Raw genomic sequence first — 23,221 nt, 5'->3', positions numbered from 1 at the left:
CCAGCACATCATACCCACCTTCTCTTACACTATCCAGCACATCATACACACCTTCTTACACTATCCAGCACATCATACGCACCTTCTCTTACACTATCCAGCACATCATACCCACCTTCTCTTACACTATCCAGCACATCATACTCACCTTCTCTTATACTATCCAGCACATCATACACACCTTCTATTACACTATCCAGCACATTATACACACCTACTCTTACCCTATCCAGCATATCATATGCACCTTCTCTTACACTATCCAGCACATCATACACATCTTTACCTTCTCTTACTCTATCCAGAACATCATACTCACCTTCTCTTACACTATCCAGCACATCATACCCACCTTCTCTTACACTATCCAGCACTTCATTCGCACTATCCAGCACATCATACTCACCTTCTCTTACACTATCCAGCACATCATACACACTATCCAGCACATCATACTCACCTTCTCTTACACTATCCAGCACATCATACACACTATCAAGCACATCATACTCACCTTCTCTTACACTATCCAGCACATCATACTCACCTTCTCTTACACTATCCAGCACTTCATACACACCTTCTCTTACACTATCCAGCACATCAAACCCACCTTCTCTTACACTATCCAGCATATCATATGCACCTTCTCTTACACTATCCAGCATATCATATGCACCTTCTCTTACACTATCCAGCAAATCATACACACCTTCTTTTACACTATCCAGCACATCATACACACCTTCTCTTACACTATCCAGCACATCATACGCACTATCCAGCACATCATACTCACCTTCTCTTACACTATCCAGCACATCATACACACTATCCAGCACATCATACTCACCTTCTCTTACACTATCCAGCACATCATACAAACCTCCTCCTTCAATATCCAGCACATCATACGCACTATCCAGCATATCATACTCACCTTCTCCTACACTATCCAGCAAATCATACGCACCTTCTCTTACGCTATCCAGCATATCATATGCACCTTCTCTTACACTAGCCAGCATATCATATGCACCCACTCTTACACTATCCTGCACATCATACACACCTTCTCTTACACTATCCTGCACATCATACACACCTTCTCTTACACTATCCAGCACATCATACGCACCTACTCTTACAGTATCGAGCACATCATACTCACCTTCTCTTGCACTATCCAGCACATCATAAGCACCTTCTCTTACACTATCCAGCACATCATATGCACCTTCTCTTACACTATCCAGAACATCATACACACTATCCAGCACATCATACACACCTTCTCCTACTCTATCCAGCACATCATATCCAGCTACCCTTACTGTCCAGCACATCATACTCACCTTCTCTTACACACTATCCAGCACATCATACTCTCCTTCTCCTACACTATCCAGCAAATCATACTCACCTTCTCCTACACTATCCAGCAAATCATACACACCTTCTCTTACACTATCCAGCACATCATATGCACCTTCTCTTACACTATCCAGCACATCATACACACCTTCTCTTACACTATCCAGCACATCATTCTCACCTTCTCTTACACTATCCAGCACATCATACACACCTTCTCTTACACTATCCAGCACATCATATGCACCTTCTCTTACGCTATCCAGCATATCATATGCACCTTCTCTTACACTATCCAGCATATCATATGCACCTTCTCTTACACTATCCAGCAAATCATACACACCTTCTTTTACACTATCCAGCACATCATACTCACCTTCTCTTACACTATCCAGCACATCATACGCACCTACTCTTACTGTATCCAGCACATCATACACACTATCCAGCAGATCATACGCACCCACTCTTACACTATCCAGCACATCACTCACCTTCTCTTACACTATCCAGCACATCACTCACCTTCTCTTACACTATACAGCACATCATACACACCTTCACCTGCTCTTACACTATCCAGCACATCATACACACTTTCCAGCACATCATACACATCTTCTCTTACACTATCCAGCACATCATACGCACCTACTCTTACAGTATCCAGCACATCATACACACCTACTCTTACACTATCCAGCACATCATACACACTTTCCAGCACATCATACCCACCTTCTCTTACAGTATCCAGCACATCATACTCACCTTCTCTTACACTATCCAGCACATCATACGCACCTACTCTTACAGTATCGAGCACATCATACGCACCTACTCTTACACTATCCAGCACATCATACGCACCTAGTCTTACACTATCCAGCACATCATACACACTTTCCAGCACATCATACGCACCTACTCTTACAGTATCGAGCACATCATACCCACTATCCAGCATATCATACTGACCTTCACCTTCTCTTACACTATCCAGATCATACGAACCTTCTCTTACACTATCCAGATCATACGCACCTTCTCTTACACTATCCAGCACATCATACCCACCTTCTCTTACACTATCCAGAACATCATACACACCTTCTCTTACACTATTCAGCACGTCATACACACCTACCCTTACACTATCCAGCACATCATACACACCTTCTCTTACACTATCCAGCACATCATACACACCTTCTCTTACACTATCCAGCACATCATAGCCACCTTCTCTTACACTATCCACCACTTCATACACACTATCCAGCACATCATACACACCTTCTCTTACACTATTCAGCACATAATACACACCTTCTCTTACACTATCCAGCACATCATACCCACCTTCTCTTACACTATCCAGCACATCATACCCACCTTCTCTTACACTATCCAGCACATCATACACACCTTCTTACACTATCCAGCACATCATACGCACCTTCTCTTACACTATCCAGCACATCATACCCACCTTCTCTTACACTATCCAGCACATCATACTCACCTTCTCTTATACTATCCAGCACATCATACACACCTTCTATTACACTATCCAGCACATTATACACACCTACTCTTACACTATCCAGCATATCATATGCACCTTCTCTTACACTATCCAGCACATCATACACATCTTTACCTTCTCTTACTCTATCCAGAACATCATACTCACCTTCTCTTACACTATCCAGCACATCATACCCACCTTCTCTTACACTATCCAGCACTTCATTCGCACTATCCAGCACATCATACTCACCTTCTCTTACACTATCCAGCACATCATACACACTATCCAGCACATCATACTCACCTTCTCTTACACTATCCAGCACATCATACACACTATCAAGCACATCATACTCACCTTCTCTTACACTATCCAGCACATCATACACACCTTCTCTTACACTATCCAGCACATCATACGCACTATCCAGCACATCATACTCACCTTCTCTTACACTATCCAGCACATCATACACACTATCCAGCACATCATACTCACCTTCTCTTACACTATCCAGCACATCATACAAACCTCCTCCTTCAATATCCAGCACATCATACGCACTATCCAGCATATCATACTCACCTTCTCCTACACTATCCAGCAAATCATACGCACCTTCTCTTACGCTATCCAGCATATCATATGCACCTTCTCTTACACTAGCCAGCATATCATATGCACCCACTCTTACACTATCCAGCACATCATACTCACCTTCTCTTACACTATCCTGCACATCATACACACCTTCTCTTACACTACCCAGCACATCATACGCACCTACTCTTACAGTATCGAGCACATCATACTCACCTTCTCTTGCGCTATCCAGCACATCATAAGCACCTTCTCTTACACTATCCAGCACATCATATGCACCTTCTCTTACACTATCCAGAACATCATACACACTATCCAGCACATCATACACACCTTCTCCTACTCTATCCAGCACATCATATCCAGCTACCCTTACTGTCCAGCACATCATACACATCTTTACCTTCTCTTACTCTATCCAGAACATCATACTCACCTTCTCTTACACTATCCAGCACATCATAGCCACCTTCTCTTACACTATCCACCACTTCATACACACTATCCAGCACATCATACACACCTTCTCTTACACTATTCAGCACATAATACACACCTTCTCTTACACTATCCAGCACATCATACCCACCTTCTCTTACACTATCCAGCACATCATACCCACCTTCTCTTACACTATCCAGCACATCATACACACCTTCTTACACTATCCAGCACATCATACTCACCTTCTCTTATACTATCCAGCACATCATACACACCTTCTATTACACTATCCAGCACATTATACACACCTACTCTTACCCTATCCAGCATATCATATGCACCTTCTCTTACACTATCCAGCACATCATACACATCTTTACCTTCTCTTACTCTATCCAGAACATCATACTCACCTTCTCTTACACTATCCAGCACATCATACCCACCTTCTCTTACACTATCCAGCACTTCATTCGCACTATCCAGCACATCATACTCACCTTCTCTTACACTATCCAGCACATCATACACACTATCCAGCACATCATACTCACCTTCTCTTACACTATCCAGCACATCATACACACTATCAAGCACATCATACTCACCTTCTCTTACACTATCCAGCACATCATACACACCTTCTCTTACACTATCCAGCACATCATACGCACTATCCAGCACATCATACTCACCTTCTCTTACACTATCCAGCACATCATACACACTATCCAGCACATCATACTCACCTTCTCTTACACTATCCAGCACATCATACAAACCTCCTCCTTCAATATCCAGCACATCATACGCACTATCCAGCATATCATACTCACCTTCTCCTACACTATCCAGCAAATCATACGCACCTTCTCTTACGCTATCCAGCATATCATATGCACCTTCTCTTACACTAGCCAGCATATCATATGCACCCACTCTTACACTATCCAGCACATCACTCACCTTCTCTTACACTATACAGCACATCATACACACCTTCACCTGCTCTTACACTATCCAGCACATCATACACACTTTCCAGCACATCATACACATCTTCTCTTACACTATCCAGCACATCATACGCACCTACTCTTACAGTATCCAGCACATCATACACACCTACTCTTACACTATCCAGCACATCATACACACTTTCCAGCACATCATACCCACCTTCTCTTACAGTATCCAGCACATCATACTCACCTTCTCTTACACTATCCAGCACATCATACGCACCTACTCTTACAGTATCGAGCACATCATACGCACCTACTCTTACACTATCCAGCACATCATACGCACCTAGTCTTACACTATCCAGCACATCATACACACTTTCCAGCACATCATACGCACCTACTCTTACAGTATCGAGCACATCATACCCACTATCCAGCATATCATACTGACCTTCACCTTCTCTTACACTATCCAGATCATACGAACCTTCTCTTACACTATCCAGATCATACGCACCTTCTCTTACACTATCCAGCACATCATACCCACCTTCTCTTACACTATCCAGAACATCATACACACCTTCTCTTACACTATTCAGCACGTCATACACACCTACCCTTACACTATCCAGCACATCATACACACCTTCTCTTACACTATCCAGCACATCATACACACCTTCTCTTACACTATCCAGCACATCATAGCCACCTTCTCTTACACTATCCACCACTTCATACACACTATCCAGCACATCATACACACCTTCTCTTACACTATTCAGCACATAATACACACCTTCTCTTACACTATCCAGCACATCATACCCACCTTCTCTTACACTATCCAGCACATCATACCCACCTTCTCTTACACTATCCAGCACATCATACACACCTTCTTACACTATCCAGCACATCATACGCACCTTCTCTTACACTATCCAGCACATCATACCCACCTTCTCTTACACTATCCAGCACATCATACTCACCTTCTCTTATACTATCCAGCACATCATACACACCTTCTATTACACTATCCAGCACATTATACACACCTACTCTTACCCTATCCAGCATATCATATGCACCTTCTCTTACACTATCCAGCACATCATACACATCTTTACCTTCTCTTACTCTATCCAGAACATCATACTCACCTTCTCTTACACTATCCAGCACATCATACCCACCTTCTCTTACACTATCCAGCACTTCATTCGCACTATCCAGCACATCATACTCACCTTCTCTTACACTATCCAGCACATCATACACACTATCCAGCACATCATACTCACCTTCTCTTACACTATCCAGCACATCATACACACTATCAAGCACATCATACTCACCTTCTCTTACACTATCCAGCACATCATACACACCTTCTCTTACACTATCCAGCACATCATACGCACTATCCAGCACATCATACTCACCTTCTCTTACACTATCCAGCACATCATACACACTATCCAGCACATCATACTCACCTTCTCTTACACTATCCAGCACATCATACAAACCTCCTCCTTCAATATCCAGCACATCATACGCACTATCCAGCATATCATACTCACCTTCTCCTACACTATCCAGCAAATCATACGCACCTTCTCTTACGCTATCCAGCATATCATATGCACCTTCTCTTACACTAGCCAGCATATCATATGCACCCACTCTTACACTATCCAGCACATCATACTCACCTTCTCTTACACTATCCTGCACATCATACACACCTTCTCTTACACTACCCAGCACATCATACGCACCTACTCTTACAGTATCGAGCACATCATACTCACCTTCTCTTGCGCTATCCAGCACATCATAAGCACCTTCTCTTACACTATCCAGCACATCATATGCACCTTCTCTTACACTATCCAGAACATCATACACACTATCCAGCACATCATACACACCTTCTCCTACTCTATCCAGCACATCATATCCAGCTACCCTTACTGTCCAGCACATCATACTCACCTTCTCTTACACACTATCCAGCAAATCATACGCACCTACTCTTACTGTATCCAGCACATCATACACACTATCCAGCACATCATACGCACCCACTCTTACACTATCCAGCACATCATACATACCTTCTCTTACACTATCCAGCACATCATACATACCTTCTCTTACACTATCCAGCACATCACTCACCTTCTCTTACACTATCCAGCACATCACTCACCTTCTCTTACACTATACAGCACATCATACACACCTTCACCTTCTCTTACACTATCCAGCACATCATACACACCAACTCTTACACTATCCAGCACATCATACACATCTTCTCTTACAGTATCCAGCACATCATACACACCTACTCTTACACTATCCAGCACATCATACCCACATTCTCTTAGTCTCCAGCACATCATACGCACTATCCAGCATATCATACTCACCTTGTCCTACACTATCCAGAAAATCATACGCACCTTCTCTTACACTATCCTGCATATCATATGCACCTTCTCTTACACTATCCAGCACATCATACACACCTTCTCTTACACTATCCAGAACATCATACGCACCTACTCTTACAGTATCGAGCACATCATACGCACCTACTCTTACACTATCCAGCACATCATACACACCTTCTCTTACACTATCCAGCACATCATACACACCTTCTCTTACTATATCCAGCACATCATACGCACCTACTCTTATACTTTCCAGCAAATCATACTCACCTTCTCTTACACTATCCAGCACATCATACACACTATCCAGCACATCATACACACCTTCTCTTACACTATCCAGCACATCATACCCACTATCCAGCAAATCATACTGACCTTCTCTTACACTATCCAGCACATCATACACACCTACTCTTACACTTTCCAGCACATCATATGCACCTAATCTTACACTATCCAGCACATCATACACACCTTCTCTTACACTATCCAGCACATCATACCCACCTTCTCTTACACTATCCAGCACATCATACCCACCTTCTCTTACACTATCCTGCACATCATACTCACCTTCTCCTACAATATCCAGCACATCATACGCACCTACTCTTACAGTATCCAGCACATCATACACACTATCCAGCAAATCATACTGACCTTCTCTTACACTATCCAGCACATCATACACACCTACTCTTATACTTTCCAGCAAATCATACACACCTACTCTTATACTTTCCAGCAAATCATACTCACCTTCTCTTACTCTATCCAGCACATCATACACATCTTCTCTTACACTATCCAGCACATCATACGCACCTACTCTTACAGTATCCAGCACATCATACACACCTACTCTTACACTATCCAGCACATCATACACACTTTCCAGCACATCATACCCACATTCTCTTAGTCTCCAGCACATCATACGCACTATCCAGCATATCATGCTCACCTTGTCCTACACTATCCAGAAAATCATACGCACCTTCTCTTACACTATCCTGCATATCATATGCACCTTCTCTTACACTATCCAGCACATCATACACACCTACTCTTACAGTATCGAGCACATCATACGCACCTACTCTTACACTATCCAGCACATCATACACACCTTCTCTTACACTATCCAGCACATAACTCACCTTCTCTTACACTATCCAGCACATCATATGCACCTTCTCTTACACTATCCAGCACATCATATGCACCTTCTCTTACACTATCCAGCACATCATACCCACTATCCAGCACATCATACGCACCTACTCTTACAGTATCGAGCACATCATACCCACTATCCAGCATATCATACTGACCTTCACCTTCTCTTACACTATCCAGATCATACGCACCTTCTCTTACACTATCCAGCACATCATACCCACCTTCTCTTACACTATCCACAACATCATACACACCTTCTCTTACACTATTCAGCACGTCATACACACCTACCCTTACACTATCCAGCACATCATACCCACCTTCTCTTACACTATCCACAACATCATACACACCTTCTCTTACACTATTCAGCACGTCATACACACCTACCCTTACACTATCCAGCACATCATACACACCTTCTCTTACACTATCCAGCACATCATAGCCACCTTCTCTTACACTATCCACCACTTCATACATACTATCCAGCACATCATACACACCTTCTTACACTATCCAGCACATCATACACACCTACTCTTACAGTATCCAGCACATCATACACACTATCCAGCAAATCATACTGACCTTCTCTTACACTATCCAGCACATCATACACACCTACTCTTATACTTTCCAGCAAATCATACACACCTACTCTTATACTTTCCAGCAAATCATACTCACCTTCTCTTACTCTATCCAGCACATCATACTCACCTTCTCTTACACTATCCAGCACATCATACACACCTACTCTTCCACTATCCAGCACATCATACTCACCTTCTCTTGCAGTATCCAGCACATCATACACACTTTCCCGCACATCATACTCACCTTCTCTTACCCTATTCAGCATGACCCTCACCTTCTCTTACACTATCCAGCACGTCATACACACCTTCTCATTCACTATCCAGCACATCATACACACCTTCTCTTATGCTATCCAGCACATTATACACACCTTCTCTTACACCGTCCAGCATGACCCTCACCTTCTCTTACACTATCCAGCAAAACATACTCACCTTCTCTTACACTATCCAGCACATCATGCACACCTTCTCTAACGCTATCCAGCACATAATACCCACTATCCAGCACATCATACTCACCTTCTCTTACGTTATCCAGCATATCATACGCACCTTCTCTTACAGTATCCAGCATATCATACGCACCTTCTCTTACAGTATCCAGCAAATCATACGCACCTTCTCTTACACTATCCAGCATATCATACACACCTTCTCACACTATCCAGCACATCATACTCACCTTCTCTTACACTAGCCAGCACATCATACGCACCTGTTCCTACACTATCCAGCACATCATACGCACCCACTCTTACACTATCCAGCACATCATACACTCCTTCTCTTACACTATCCAGCACATCATACCCACCTTCTCTTACATTATCCAGCACATCATACCCACCTTCTCTTTCACTATCCAGCACATCATACCCACCTTCTCTTTCACTATCCAGCACATCATACGCACCTTCTCTTACACTTTCCAGCACATCATACGCACCTAATCTTACACTATCCAGCACATCATACCCACCTTCTCTTACACTATCCAGCACATCATATGCACCTTCTCTTACACTATCCAGCACATCATATGCACCTTCTCTTACACTATCCATCACATCATACACACCTTCTATTACACTATGCAGCACATCATACGCACCTGTTCCTACACTATCTAGCACATCATACACACCTACTCTTACACTGTCCAGCATATCATATGCACCTTCACCTTCTCCTACACTATCCAGCACATCATACACACCTACTCTTACACTATCCAGCATATCATACGCACCTTCTCTTACACTATCCAGCTCATCATACGCACTATCCAGCACATCATACGCACCTACTCTTACACTATCCAGCATATCATACACACCTTCTCACACTATCCAGCACATCATACACACCTACTCTTACACTATCCAGCACATCATACGCACCTTCTCTTACACTATCCAGCACATCATATGCACCTTCTCCTACACTATCCAGCACATCATACCAACCTTCTCTTAGTGTCCTGCACTTCATACACACTGTCCAGCACATCATACGCACTTTCTCTTACACTATCCAGCACATCATACACACCTTCTCTTACACTATCAGCACATCATACGTACCTTCTTACACTATCCAGCACATCATACACACCTTCTCTTACACTATCAGAACATCATACACACCTTCTCTTACACTATCCAGCACATCATACACACCTACACTTACAATACCCTGGACATCGTACTCACCTTCTCTTACAATATCCAGGACATCGTTTGCATTAAAACTCAGTTCGTCTGTGTCCTGCGCATCATAGGCGAAGAGAGCGCGGCAGCGTGGGAGTTGGGGTTGTGGTTTAGGTTTAGGTGTTGGTTTTGTTCTCCCTCCTCCAGGAACAGGTTTCACTTCCTTCGAAAGCCTCCTGAGGACTCTGGAATTCAATAGTAATGACACAAATGTTCTCATCGTCCACTGTATCTTCATTCCCACTTATATGGCTGCAGACCACCCATGATGTATGTCCTCCCCAGTGTCTGTACCTCCTCCCATCCATGTATGTCCTCAACTTGACCTGTATCTCCTCCCATCCATCTGTGTCCTCACCAGTGTCTGTATCTCCTCCAATCTATGTCCTTTCCAGTGTCTGTATCTCCTCCCATCCATCTCTGTCCTCCCCAGTGTCTGTATCTCCTCCCATCCATGTATGTCCTCAACTTGGATTGTATCTCCTCCCATCCATCTGTGTCCTCACCAGTGTCTGTATCTCCTCCCATGCTCTTACGGTTTCCTCTATCTCTCGGTGTACTCACCGTGGTCTGTACCTTCTCCAATTCATATATGTCCTCACTGGGATCTGTATCTCCTCCCATTCATCTATACTATGGCCTCATTAGTCTTTATCTCTGCTCATCTATCTACGTTTCATTGGGACTTCATTTCAGCACATAACTGCTGCTTGTCCATCTTTATAGGACCCTAACTGTAGTTTATCTTCATGACTCCATCAGATTGTCTCACCCTGCCACTCCTTTATCGGGAACATTCATGAAGTCCAGGTTTACTTCTACGGGTGGCACTTTAGCCCGGGGACTCGCTCCCTGTCTGGGTAGACTTGGTTGATCAATACTGCTCTGTCGTGATGTGAATGACATCCTTTGTACCATTGGGGGGCGGGAGCTCTTCTTTTTGCCTCCATTGGCTGTCTGTGCTCCTGGGTATCAGACAAAGTACACTGTCACAACATTATATATATATATATATATATATATATATATATTTATAGCAATATTTATTCAATATATTTTTGGATGTGAATACATGCTATAGATATTCTCCAGTCAGTACTTGTTAGTCAGAGTTTCAGTAACAGATACAGATGAGCTCTAGTCTTGGTTCAGTCAGTCTTAAAAGCTAAATGGGATGCAGCTCTTCTCTTTTCCCTACCACAATGTGCAGAGCAAAACGCGTTGGTGCACCTAGAACATTTTTTCAGTCCTTGGAAGATTCCGGATAAGGCTACGCTTGGTACAAGAATAGGTGATAAAATCTCACAAGACGCACCTGTGCAAATTTATAAATTTACCAGCTACTTAATGTAATCAAAGCCATGTTCCCAATAGACTGCTCGGTTTAACCTCACATATATGAATCATGAGAATGAGAGGCCATTGTGACCATCTTTACCCTATATAAAACAAGTCAAACACACACCAGAGCCAAAGCTAATGCAGTATGGCTAGAAATGTGCTTCTACGCTGACTTAAAGTTGCGAAATGCGTCACAGTAGAAGGCTGAGACCTGATCACCATCACCTCTTAGCTAATACAAAAATGAAGTGCTTCTGCAGAGTGGATATGGTTGTATCCCCCCCCCCCCTTGATCCATTGCTGGACAGGTAACTCCCCAAATATGTGCCTTATTTACTCTGCTCCAAGAAAGAGCAACTACTTGCCCAGGTGCATCTGCTCCGTACATAACAACAAATGCTTTTCTCTCATGATTTGTTGGAAATCAAGGCGCACGCTACCACCAATGTGATTGTCCTCACCATAGCCTGGGGTCCCTTTCTGGCCGCCTACATACTTGCTCTTTCGGTTATCCTTCCGTGTGGGTCCTATAAAGGAGAGAGTCGGGGTTTGTGTCCTATAATACTCTTAGGCGTGTTTAATTACTCCATCTCTCTACATTTGTGCTCACGTGAATTTGGGGGCAATCCTGGTCCAATAGTTACCACCAGCACCTTTCCGTTTATCTTGAGTAACGCTATCTCCCCTGTTCCTTTCTGGAACTGTATCTGCCGAGTCCCTGCAGCCCCCCAAGGTGTCCAACCTTCCTTCTTCACCTTAAACTCCAGCCTAGGCCGCGGGGAGAGAACGTCACATAGTACATAGATGATCACACACATGTATTAGAGACCCCCGAAGGTAACAGCGCTTACTGGTTGCTGAATCTGAGTGAAAGCTTCTTCTGCGTCCTCTCCTCATAACGTTTGTACAGAAGGCTGAGGAATTCTGTCTTAAAGACGTTCTCCAGGACGCTGTCATACTGCGCCTCGTGCACAGTTATAAAATCATCTTGTAGCGTGCTGAAGAGAGAACAGTGTATACCGTAACAAATCTCTACCTATACACTGAGACAGTGACACACACAACATTACACAGAGACAGTGACACACACAACATTACACAGAGACAGTGACACACACACAGTGTTACACCAGGACACACAACGTTACACAGAGACAGTGACACACACAACATTACACAGAGACAGTGACACACACAACATTACACAGAGACAGTGACACACACAACATTACACAGAAACAAGGACACACAGTGTTACACAGAAACAAGGACACACAGTGTTACACCAGGACACACAACGTTACACAGAGACAGTGACACACACAACATTACACAGAAACAAGGACACACAGTGTTACACCAGGACACACAACGTTACACAGAGACAAGGAGATACACAGTGACACCGGGACACACACACACACATTACACAAAGACAAGGACACACAGTGACACCGAGACACACACTACATTACACAGAGACAGGTCACGCAGAGTTACACCGGGACACATACTACGTTACACAGGGACAAGGACACACAGTGTTACACCGGGACACACAACCTTACACAGAGACAGTGACACACACAACATTACACAGAGACAGTGACACACACAACATTACACAGAAACAAGGACACACAGTGTTACACCAGGACACACAACATTACACAGAGACAGTGACACACACAACATTACACAGAGACAGTGACACACATAACATTACACAGAGACAGTGACACACACAACATTACACAGAAACAAGGACACACAGTGTTACACCAGGACACACAACATTACACAGAGACAGTGACACACACAACATTACACAGAGACAGGGAGATACACAGTGACACCGGGACACACACACACACACACACACATTACACAGAGACAAGGACACACAGTGACACCAAGACACACACTACATTACACAGAGACAAGGACACACACAGCGTTACACAGAGACAGGTCACGCAGAGTTACACCGGGACACATACTACGTTACACAGGGACAAGGACACACAGTGTTACACCGGGACACACAACCTTACACAGAGACAAGGACACACACAGCGATACACAAAGACAATGACACACAGAGTGACAGGGACACATACACAATGTTACACAGAGACATGGACACACAGTTACAACGGGATACACACAATGTTACACAGAGACAAGGACACAAACACAGTGACTCCGGGACACACACAATGTTACACAGAGACAAGGACACACAGAAACAGATCCACAGTTTCACAAAGACTGGCGGACACACACAGAGTCGCAGAGACAGGGATACAGCGTTACACAGGGACACAGAGTTTTAGAGACAGGGAAACAGTTACACAGATACCAACACACACACACAGTTACATAGGGACACACAGTTACACGGGCACACACAGAGTCACACAGACACAGAGTTACCCAGGGACACACGGGTACACGGGCATACACAGAGTTACACAGAGACTGGGAAACACACCGTTGCACAGGTGTACACGCAGAGTTAAACAGGGACACAGCGTAATATAGGTACAATGTCAAACACATTTACTCACAGAGTTACACAGAGATTGGGACACACAGAGAGTTACACAGGGACACACAGAGACTGGGACACACAGACCGAGTTACACAGAGACTAGGGCACACAGAGAGTTACACAGAGACTGGGACACACAGACAGAGTTACACAGACACAGAGTTACATAGGGACACACAGAGTTACACAGAGACACACCAGTGCACAGGTGCGCACACAGGGACACACAGAGACTAGGGCACACAGACAGAGGTTACACAGACACAGAGTTACATAGGGACACACAGTTACACAGGCACACAGAGTTACACAGAGACACACCATTGCACAGGTGCACATACAGAGTTAAACAGGGACACAAAGTAATATAGGTACAAACAAATTTACTCACAGAGTTACACAGAGATTGGGACACACAGAGAGTTACACAGGGACACACAGAGACTGGGACACACAGACCGAGTTACACAGAGATTGGGACACAGACTGAGTTACACAGGGACACACAGAGTAACACAGAGATTGGCACACACAGAGTTACACAGGGACACACAGAGACTGGGACACACAGACCGAGTTACACAGAGAATAGAGTACACAGGGACACACAGACAGGGTTACACAGGGACACACAGACAGGGTTACACAGAGACTAGGGTACACAGACATAGTTACACAGAGACTAGGGCACACAGACAGAGTTACGCAGAGACTGGGACACACAGAGAGTTACACAGGGACACACAGACAGGGTTACACAGGGACACAGCGTTACACAGAGACTAGGGTACACAGACAGAATTACACAGAGACTAGGGCACACAGACAGAGTTACACAGTGACTGGGACACACAGAGTTACACAGGGACACAGAGTTACACAGAGACTAGGGACACACAGACAGAGTTACACAGAGACTGGGACACACATACAGAGTTACACAGAGACTGGGACACACAGACCGAGTTACACAGGGACACATTCAGACAGAGTTACACAGATACAGAGTTACATAGGGACACAGGCACACAGAGACACACCGTTGCACAGGTGCACACACAGAGTTAAACAGGTACACAAAGTAATATAGGTACAAACAGATTTACTCACAGAGTTACACAGAGATTGGGACACACACAGAGTTACACAGTGACACACAGAGACTGGGACACACAGACCGAGTTACACAGAGACTAGGGCACACAGACAGAGTTACACAGAGACTGGGACACACAGACCGAGTTACACAGATACAGAGTTACATAGGGACACACAGTTACACAGGCACACAGAGATTGGGACACACAGAGAGTTACACAGGGACACACAGAGACTGGAACACACAGACCGAGTTACACATAGATTGGGACACACAGACTGAGTTACACAGGGACACACAGAGTTACACAGAGATTGGGACACACAGAGTTACATAGGGACACACAGAGACTGGGACACACAGACCGAGTTACACAGAGAATAGAGTACACAGGGACACACAGACAGGGTTACACAGACATAGTTACACAGAGACTAGGGCACACAGACAGAGTTACGCAGAGACTGGGACACACAGACAGGGTTACACAGGGACACAGAGTTACACAGAGACTAGGGTACACAGACAGGGTTACACAGGGACACACAGACAGGGTTACACAGAGACTAGGGTACACAGACAGGGTTACACAGGGACACACAGACAGGGTTACACAGGGACACAGAGTTACACAGAGACTAGGGTACACAGACAGGGTTACACAGGGACACACAGACAGGGTTACACAGGGACACAGAGTTACACAGAGACTAGGGTACACAGACAGGGTTACACAGGGACACACAGACAGGGTTACACAGGGACACAGAGTTACACAGAGACTAGGGTACACAGACAGGGTTACACAGGGACACAGAGACTAGGGTACACAGACAGGGTTACACAGGGACACACAGACAGGGTTACACAGGGACACACAGGGACTGGGGCATGAACACACCACATGTTTATGATAAATACAGTATACATGGAGAGTTTTTCACAAAGTAAAGCATGGGGGTAGTCAGGGTTCCCATGTGCCCATGGAAGAGTGATGACCATTACCTTAGAGATATAGACTGGATGTCCTTAATATCGATCTTCCTCTTTAGAACCTCCTTGATCTGCCCCTTCTCTGGCCCCTGTTTTACTTTCTCCCGACCAATCAGGTACAGGAACTTGGGAGTCAGGACCATGTCGCGCTTCAGCGTCTACACGAAAAGAAGACGTTATTCTACGTGTCATGGCTACCGCCCTCCTCCAATGGCAACAGCAGAAAGTGATGGAAAGGCGAGAGCGCACGAGATGTGGAATTGCGCTCTGGTTTTAATCACAAGCCGCCTTACCTTGAACCGGCGGTCGTACTTCACAACGGTGTCGGCAAAATCAATTCTTTCTCTGCGTCCCACAAACTGACGCAGCTCTGGGCGGCCGTCCATCCCAATGTAATCGCCCACGAAGTTGCGGTTGATGCTGTTTCTGCGCCGTTCCTTCTGGTTCAGGACGATGTTGGATGCTGGGGACACAGAATACAGAATGTCGCAGTGCTGGAGGCTGACACTAATAATACATCTCCATTCATATTCTCGCTACCTACCCTCTTCTCTCATACGGATGTATTTGCGCACGGCTGTGTGTTTGCGCCAGGCTTTCTGGATGACGCGAGCATAGCTGTCGTATTTCCTTTCCCGCATTTCTTCCAGCAGAAAGAGCTACACACACAGAGAACATGTAAGTTACGGTGCCACCAAACCCCCTACTGTGCTACTGTGCCGCCCACACTCACAGACTCCGGGGCTTTAATGAACACTTTGCTCTTGCCCAGCTGGTACTGGTCGGAGTCCATGTTTACTGACTGCAGTAGGTGGAGTATGCCCTTCTTCTCCTCCCCCCTCCATTCCGGCCACGTCTCCCGCGTCAGTATGGCGTACCTGCAGAGACCGCAACAGGTTACCAGCCACTGCCCAGCACCAGCGACATACTGTACATAGGTGATGCGCAAGGGAGGGAATGGCGCCATTAACGCTCTTCATGCACTTATTACCATGTGCGAGTGAGGCCAATATTATATAATAAACATTAATAGATGCAAACGACGTACCAGTGCTTACATGGGGTACACATAGCATTTAATGGATGCAGCTGCTGGTGTCACTTATTAAATATAATAGCGGAACACAACACCCTCTCCTCTGTACCTGTTGAGGAATTTTCGAAAGACTCTACGATACGCGTATCCAGCACGGCGCACGCGGATATTCTCCCGAAGGCCCAGATATTCAACCTGATGTTTCACCCTGGACACAAAATATAGACAATGCGATCAATCCCCATACACAGGGACACCTTCAATAACCTTCCACCTGCTGATCCCCATACACAGCGACACCTTCAATAACCTTCCACCTGCTGACTGATCCCCATACACAGCGACACCTTCAATAACCTTCCAACTGCTGACTGATCCCCATACACAGCGACACCTTCAATAACCTTCCACCTGCTGATCCCCATACACAGCGACACCTTCAATAACCTTCCACCTGCTGATCCCCATACACAGGGACACCTTCAATAACCTTCCACCTGCTGACTGATCCCCATACACAGCGACACCTTCAATAACCTTCCACCTGCTGATCCCCATACACAGCGACACCTTCAATAACCTTCCACCTGCTGACTGATCCCCATACACAGTGACACCTTCATTAACCTTCCACCTGCTGATCCCCATACACAGCGACACCTTCAATAACCTTCCACCTGCTGATCCCCATACACAGCGACTCCTTCAATAACCTTCCACCTGCTGACTGATCCCTATACACAGCGACACCTTCAATAACCTTCCACCTGCTGATCCCCATACACAGCGACACCTTCAATAACCTTCCACCTGCTGACTGATCCCCATACACAGTGACACCTTCATTAACCTTCCACCTGCTGATCCCCATACACAGCAACACCTTCAATAACCTTCCACCTGCTGATCCCCATACACAGCGACACCTTCAATAACCTTCCACCTGCTGACTGATCCCCATACAGTGACACCTTCAATAACCTTCCACCTACTAATCCCCATACTTAGTGATACCTTCAATAACCTTCCACCTGCTGATCCCCATACACAGCGACACCTTCAATAACCTTCCACCTGCTTACTGATCCCCATACACAGTGACACCTTCAATAACCTTCCACCTGCTGACTGATCCCCATACACAGTGACACCTTCATTAACCTTCCACCTGCTGATCCCCATACACAGCGACACCTTCAATAACCTTCCACCTGCTGATCCCCATACACAGGGACACCTTCATTAACCTTCCACCTGCTGATCCCCATACACAGCGACACCTTCAATAACCTTCCACCTGCTGATCCCCATACACAGCGACACCTTCAATAACCTTCCACCTGCTGATCCCCATACTTAGTGACACCTTCAATAACCTTCCATCTGCCAGTCCCCATACACAGTGACACCTAAAATAACCTTCCATCTTCTGATCCCCATACACAGCGACACCTTCAATAACCTTCCACCTGCTGATCCCCATACACAGTGACACCTTCAATAACCTTCCACCTGCTGATCCCCATACACAGCGACACCTTCATTAACCTTCCACCTGCTGATCCCCATACACAGCGACACCTTCAATAACCTTCCACCTGCTGATCCCCATACACAGTGACACCTTCAATAACCTTCCACCTGCTGATCCCCATACACAGTGACACCTTCAATAACCTTCCACCTGCTGATCCCCATACACAGCGACACCTTCATTAACCTTCCACCTGCTGATCCCCATACACAGCGACACCTTCAATAACCTTCCACCTGCTGATCCCCATACACAGTGACACCTTCAATAACCTTCCATCTGCCACTCCTCATACATAATGACCTCTGATAACCTTTCACCTGCTGATCCTCATAGCCCTCCACATGCCAATCCCCATATATAGTGACTCCTCCGATAACCTTCCACCTGCCAAACACCATACACAGTGACACCTCCGATAACCCTCCACCTGCTGATCCTCATAGCCCTCCAACATGCCAATCCCCATATATAGTGACTCCTCCAATAACCTTCCACCTGCCAAACCCCATACACAATGACCCCTCCGATAACCCTCCACCTGCTGATCCTCATAGACCTTCACATGCCAATCCCCATATCTAGTGACTGCTCCAATAACCTTCCACCTGCCAATCCCCATACACAGTGACACCTAAAATAACCTTCCATCTGCTGATCCCCATACACAGCGACACCTCCGAATACCCTCCACCTGCTGATCCTCATAGACCTTCACATGCCAATCCCCATATATAGTGATTCCTCCAATAACCTTCCACCTGCCAAACACCATACACAGTGACACCTCCGATAACCCTCCACCTGCCAAACCCCATACACAGTGACACCTCCGATAACCCTCCACCTGCTGATCCTCATAGACCTTCACATGCCAATCCCCATATATAGTGATTCCCCCAATAACCTTCCACCTGCCAAACACCATACACAGTGACACCTCCGATAACCCTCCACCTGCCAAACCCCATACACAGTGACACCTCCGATAACCCTCCACCTGCCAAACCCCATTCACAGTGACACCTCCGATAACCCTCCACCTGCCAAACCCCATTCACAGTGACACCTCCGATAACCCTCCACCTGCCAAACCCCATTCACAGTGACACCTCCGATAACCCTCCACCTGCCAAACCCCATTCACAGTGACACCTCCGATAACCTTCCACCTGCCAAACCCCATACATAGTGACACCTGCATAGGTACCTGCTGTCCTCCCAATCTCTGGGCTTCTTTGTCTCGTTGGGCTTAATGCAGCGGATGTAGTGGGGGGTGCATTTCATCAGGGTTTGCACCAAATCATTGGCTTGTTTCTAAGAAAAGCAGAAATATTGCTGTTATTTGTCGGGGAACATTGAGACCCCCAGATGGGAGACAATAGCTGGAAGATTCTCTGGTCTGTGACATATCCCGTGAAGGAAAGGGGCAGTAATATATATGCCATTCAGGCTCAGGATTAAAAGGGGCACAGGGGCTGATAGGCACTAAGGCCTTTAAGTAATAGCCTGTGCACAATTCCGCTGATTTATCCCCTAGACTTAATTTATAAGACAATATTGGTTTGCCTTTAAAAATATCAGCCCTTTAAATTTACAGGCTGAATCGACGGAAACTATGCAACGGCCGTTACATATGGGCCTGAGTATTCTAATAATGGAAATAAAGTAACTCATTCACAATATCCCCCTTACATACGCCCGCAGAGCAGTCATCACCAGCAGAGGGAATGTCACCTTTATAGATGCCTGACAATAATATCAGAGGTTACCATAGGCACAGACACATCATGTACAGATACCTGTATTGCCATCAGTACAGAAATATTTACTTTCCCACATTGGGCAGACAGGACTCCCAGGGGCCGGAGTGGGGGCTCACCTTGATCTTGCTGCTGGCTGTAGATGGTCGTCCTTTCTTGTCCATACTGAGGTTTTCCGGGAATCGATCTCTGATAAAAGGTCTGTACAAAGCGAGATGTTATGGATACATATTATAGAGTAGTATAATAATAGGGGCTCGGCCACACATATACCCCAGGAAAGTCCCTCAAATGAATGAGTTTTGTGATACATGAACGTGTTTATCGTGCACTTTTACCAATGCAATCCATTGTACGGGAAGCACGTGGCAGAGAAGAAGGTCTGGCCACTTTCTAAATGTATAAGCGTGGCGTTACCGTTTAAGAATGCATTGCTGGTGGGGAAAAAAGTGTAAGTGTGAATGAACCTTGATTGGGAACTAGACAAGTGGGGGAGGCGTTTGGAGTGTGTATTGGGGGAAAGGATTTTTAGCAGGGGGTAAAGGTTGGAATGGGTGGAGGAGAGGGTTGGAGTGTGAGTAAGGAGTTTAGACTGGTTGTGGGAGGGCGTTGGAGCATTAAGGCGTGGCTGTGGGAGGGCGTTGGAGCACTAGGGCGTGGCTGTGGGAGGGCATCGGAGCACTAGGGCGTGGCTGTGGGAGGGCGTTGGAGCACTAGGGAGTGGCTGTGGGAGGGCGTTGGAGCACTAGGGAGTGGCTGTGGGAGGGCGTTGGAGCACTAGGGAGTGGCTGTGGGAGGGCGTTGGAGCACTAGGGAGTGGCTGTGGGAGGGTGTTGGAGTGTGGACAATGGAGTTAAAGCGTTGGGGGAGTGGTTTGGAGTGGGTGTGGCAGGATGGGGTTGGAGCATTGAAGGAGGGGCATAGGAGACTGAGTTGGCTGCATTAGGAAGATGGGATAAAGTACTCACATCTCACTGCTCTGCATCAGCTCGATCAGATCTGTGAACAGGACGTCTCTATTCCGCTCACAAAATCCATTAACATCGTATGAGACCTGGAAGGTGGAAAAGTAGCTGTAAGATTTAGGCATGAGGCAGAGGTGGGCTGCGATGTTTTGTGTTGTGTGCGTGTGTCTCAGCCACACTGCACAGGTGCCACCATGATCTTGCGACAGCGGTCACAGTGTGGTTTTAGACAGGCTGCAACCGTTTAAGGGCAGTGACGGGGAGTGGCGTTTACAGCGCAGGCGTGTCAAGTCCGTTTTGGGGGCATGTCTAAGCCAGCAACTGCATCTTTGGACGCAGCTTAATTGGCTCAGTCTATCCCCTCAGTCAATTCAGCCCATTATACTGAGGTCCTCACACCCCCTCAGTCTAACCAGCCCATTACACTAAGGTCCACACTCCCCCTCAGTCTATCCAGCCGATTACACTAAGGTCCTCACACCCTCTCAGTCTATCCAGCCCATTACACTGAGGTCCTCACACCCCCTCAGTCTATCCAGCCCATTACACTGAGGACCACACACCCCCTCAGTCTATCCAGCCCATTACACTGAGGTCCTCACACCCCCCCTCAGTCTATCCAGCCCATTACACTGAGGACCACACCCCCCCTCAGTCTATCCAGCCCATTACACTGAGGTCCACACACCCCCTCAGTCTATCCAGCCCGTTACACTGAGGTCCTCACACCCCCTCAGTCTATCCAGCCCATTACACTGAGGACCACACCCCCCCTCAGTCTATCCAGCCCATTACACTGAGGTCCACACACCCCCTCAGTCTAACCAGCCCATTACACTGAGGACCACACCCCCCCTCAGTCTATCCAGCCCATTACACTGAGGACCACACCCCCCCTCAGTCTATCCAGCCCATTACACTGAGGTCCTCACACCCCCTCAGTCTATCCAGCCCATTACACTGAGGTCCTCACACCCCCTCAGTCTATCCAGCCCATTACACTGAGGACCACACACCCCCTCAGTCTATCCAGCCCA

General features: G+C 46.0%; 1 protein-coding gene across 2 annotated transcripts in view; it reads right to left on the bottom strand.

The window, feature by feature from the left end:
* Positions 1-23,221, bottom strand: part of LOC148454371 (unconventional myosin-Ie-like) — a 176,824-nt gene that overhangs the window by 60,465 nt on the left and 93,138 nt on the right. For both annotated transcript variants that reach the window (XM_088460952.1, XM_088460953.1), the window contains exons 15-27: positions 22,188-22,273; positions 21,339-21,420; positions 20,667-20,773; positions 18,032-18,130; positions 17,620-17,764; positions 17,431-17,545; positions 17,180-17,349; positions 16,899-17,044; positions 13,092-13,238; positions 12,851-13,008; positions 12,702-12,767; positions 11,672-11,864; positions 10,903-11,084 (exon numbers count right to left, since the gene is read on the bottom strand). In XM_088460952.1, the coding sequence (XP_088317078.1) occupies positions 10,903-11,084; positions 11,672-11,864; positions 12,702-12,767; positions 12,851-13,008; positions 13,092-13,238; positions 16,899-17,044; positions 17,180-17,349; positions 17,431-17,545; positions 17,620-17,764; positions 18,032-18,130; positions 20,667-20,773; positions 21,339-21,420; positions 22,188-22,273 (1,696 nt within the window). The remainder of the gene's footprint in view (positions 1-10,902; positions 11,085-11,671; positions 11,865-12,701; positions 12,768-12,850; positions 13,009-13,091; positions 13,239-16,898; positions 17,045-17,179; positions 17,350-17,430; positions 17,546-17,619; positions 17,765-18,031; positions 18,131-20,666; positions 20,774-21,338; positions 21,421-22,187; positions 22,274-23,221) is intronic.

Source organism: Taudactylus pleione, unplaced genomic scaffold, assembly GCF_031769625.1.
Source record: "Taudactylus pleione unplaced genomic scaffold, aTauple2 ptg000997l, whole genome shotgun sequence".
Taxonomy (NCBI): domain Eukaryota; kingdom Metazoa; phylum Chordata; class Amphibia; order Anura; family Myobatrachidae; genus Taudactylus; species Taudactylus pleione.
Note: the sequence above shows the minus strand (reverse complement) of the source record. Positions and strands in the feature narration are given on the sequence as shown.